Raw genomic sequence first — 3384 nt, 5'->3', positions numbered from 1 at the left:
TGACGTCAGCCATAGCTTCACATCATGCCAGCAGTGACACCAGTCAACGCAGCTCCTGGCTCTGTATCCTGAATAGTCCTACAGCACTGCTGGTTTTTTCCCTGCCTTTTTCCAGTCAGATGATGATTTGTTCATACAAGTGGGCTGTCTCGACTAGGGGATTTTTTGGTCAGCAACAAGTGCTGAGCATATTTATAGGCAATGCTGCAGCTTTGTGATTTAAAAGGTTTCAGTACTCATCAGTACCTGGATCAGCATTGCAAGAGCTGTTTACATCTTGCATATTGTACTGTATGTGCATGCATATTTAATATATATACCCAAAGATCTTATTTCGTGGTAAAGCAGTATGCACAAGACACAGAGGCTGATGTGTAGCCTACATAGTTGTTTTTTTTTTCTAAAACAGATAGCACAGTCCCACTGTGCTAATCAGTCCCTAATCTATAAAGAGATAATGGAGACCCGATATTGTGCTCTCCTGATAAACTTACTGAAACTTAGTGAACCACATAGCTAGGGGTAAAATACTGTCTTCTCACCCCTCTGAAGAACTTTGTTAGAATTTTGGATCTATAGCTAAAATATGTGCAGCAAGTTATGCCAGCTATTTTACAGCCATGTGAAGGATGTAGCATAGGCTGAGTGCTGAGAGATTCCTCTAGGTTTGCAACCTTTCTTTTTTTTCAGCTATTACATGTAAGAGATTCATTAACTTAAAAGTGCTATCAAAGTCCTGAACTAAAAAAATATGTTGTTCCAAACACAAGAAAAAGCAGACTTCACATCCCAAGTAAATTAAAATTTCACAGCAATCTAAACAATGTATGCTCTTGATACAGAGTTCTTAGACAATGTATGGCGTTCTTTCTAAGGTTTTGGTGCTGTGAACATCTAGAACATATTTAGACAGAGGAAAATTCTTGGACTTCTGTCAAAAAACAGCTGCTTTTCAGTAAAGTTAGGAAGAAACTTTTTCAGATGTAAATTATTCCATGATTGTTTATGATGGAGATGCCCTGAATCTCTGACTGAAATAGCTGCCATGTCAGGTATGGTGCATTGCACTGAGTACTATATGGATAATAGCTGCAAATTGGCAGTGCCAAGGGTTGACAGAGAAGTTCAAGCATACTCAAGCTCATATAGGAGTCTTTTTTTTGCTAATTCAATTTAATAGCCATATTTCCTACAAATTGAACACAGTATTTGAGGTGCCGCCTCACCAGCAGCACAATCCCTTCTCTACTCCTGCTAGACACCTGCAGACTTACTGTGGGTGCACTCATTCCCTTAATCCCAATCATTGATAAAGATATGAATAAAAACTGGCCCCAGTACTGAGCCCAGTACTGGGGAACACCATTTGTGATTAATCACCAGCTGGGTTTAACTCCATTTGCCACAACTCTTCAGGCTTGGTCAGCCAGCCAGTTTTTTTACCCAATGAACAAAACACTCATCCAAGCCATGACATGCCATTTTCTTCAAGAGAATGCTGTAGGAAAATGTATCAAAGGCTTTAGTAAAGTCGAGGTAGACAACATCCACAGCTCTTCCCTCATCCACTCGGTGGATCACCTTGTCACAGGAGATCAGATTTGTCAAGCAGGACCTGCCTTTCATGAATCCATGTTGAATGGACCTGATCACCCAGTTGTCCTGCACATGCTGCATGCTGACACTCAAGATGATCTGCTTCATAACCTTCCCCAGCACCAAGGTCAGACTAACAGGCCTGTAGTTTCCTGGATCCTCCTTCTGGCCCTTCTTGTAAATGGGGGTCACATTCACTAACCTCCAATTATGTAGGACCTTGTCATGGAATGTGGTGCATTGAGCACTTCTACCAGCTCTCTCAGGACCCTTAGGTGGATCCCATCTAACTCCATAGAGTAGTATGTGTGTCCAAGTGGTGTAGCAGGTCACTAACCATTTCCCCTTGGATTATGAGGGCTCTGTTCTGCTCCCTGTCATTGTCTTCCAGCTGGGTACTCAGAGAACAACTGCTCTTGCTATTGAAGACTGAGGCAAAGAAGGCATGAAGTACCTCAGACTTTTCCTCATCCTTTGTCTTTGTGTTTCCCCCAGCATCCTATAACATTATTCTTTGACCTCCTTGTATTTGCTTTATGGCAGTAGACAGATTAAGTTCTAACTGGGTTTTGGCCTTTCTACTTTTCTCCCTGTGTAGCCTAACTACAACTGTAGTCCTTGTGAGTTGCTGGCCTCTTCTTTCAGAGGCCATAAACCTTCTGTTTTTTTCTTGAGTTCCAGCCAAAATTCTCTGTTCAGCCAGGCTGGTTTTCCCCACTGGCTTGTTTTTTTGGCACATAGGCACGGCCTGCTCCTGCACCTTTAAGTTTTTTAAAGATCATCCAGCCTTCCTGGACTGCTTTGTCCTTCAGGACTGCCTCCCAAGAGACTCCATCAACAAGTCTCCTAAACAGGTCAGTCTGCCCGAGGTAGTGGTTCTGCTTACCATCTTACTTACTCCTCTGAGAATCAAAAGCTCTATGATTTTGTGTTTGCTATAGCCAAGATGGCCTCCAACCCTCAAGTCCTTTTCTGTTCACAAGCAGCAGGCCCAGTGGGGCACCTTCCCTAGTTGTCTCACTCACCAGTTGTGTTCCACATGCTCCAGGAACCTCCTAGACTGCTTCCTCTCTGTTGTATTTCCAGCAGATATCTGCTAAGTTGAAGTCCCCCATGAGAAGAAGGGCTAGTGATCAAGAGACTTTTTCCAGTTGCTTATAGAATATTTCGTCTGCTTCTTCATCCTGGTTGGGTGGTCTGTAACAGATTCCCATCCTGTGTAACCTGTGTAACTGGCCTTCCCCCTGATTCTTACCCATGAGCACTCAACAGTGTAGATGCATTTCAGTTGAGCTGTTGATGCCACCATCTTTCTGAGGGGAGAAGTCCAAATTCCTACCTGGTCGCTTTCAGGTGCTTCAACAATTTCAAAGCCATGAATAATCCTGGTGCATTTGCTACTGCATGGCTCTCCATCTCCTGCCTTCACTGAGAGAGCAGACTGAAGGACCTTGCTAGCACATGATCCCACAAACATTGGCATGCCACCCCCAGACTTATCTCTAGTGAGCCTGATTGTATCCCCTTCACCTTTCAAATCTACTTTAAAGCTCTGTTGATGAGCCCTAGTAACTCCTATGCTAAAATCCTTTTTCCACTTTGATACAGGTGTACCCTGTCTGTTGCCAGCAGCCCTGGTGTCATGTAAACTGACCTGTGATAAAAAGAAACGAAACAGAATCTTTCTGGTGATCCCAGACTTAGAGCTAGGTATTGTTCTGCTGGCTCTTCCTGTTCCTTCTCTCATCATTTGCTGCAACTGGAGGGGTAGAAGAGAACACCACTTGT

General features: G+C 43.5%; 1 protein-coding gene across 1 annotated transcript in view; it reads right to left on the bottom strand.

Annotated features, from left to right (window-relative positions):
- COMMD9 (COMM domain containing 9) overlaps positions 1–3079 on the bottom strand; it is a 55018-nt gene extending 51939 nt beyond the window's left edge. The window contains exon 1 of the mRNA XM_009997280.1: positions 2936–3079. Within this exon, the coding sequence (XP_009995582.1) occupies positions 2936–3079 (144 nt within the window). The remainder of the gene's footprint in view (positions 1–2935) is intronic.
- Positions 3080–3384: the final 305 nt, after the last annotated feature.

The sequence above is a fragment of the Chaetura pelagica genome, unplaced genomic scaffold, assembly GCF_000747805.2.
Source record: "Chaetura pelagica isolate M959 unplaced genomic scaffold, ChaPel_1.0 scaffold134, whole genome shotgun sequence".
NCBI lineage: Eukaryota > Metazoa > Chordata > Aves > Apodiformes > Apodidae > Chaetura > Chaetura pelagica.
The sequence above is the reverse complement of the archived record's forward strand: the minus strand, read 5'-3'. Positions and strand labels throughout refer to the sequence as shown.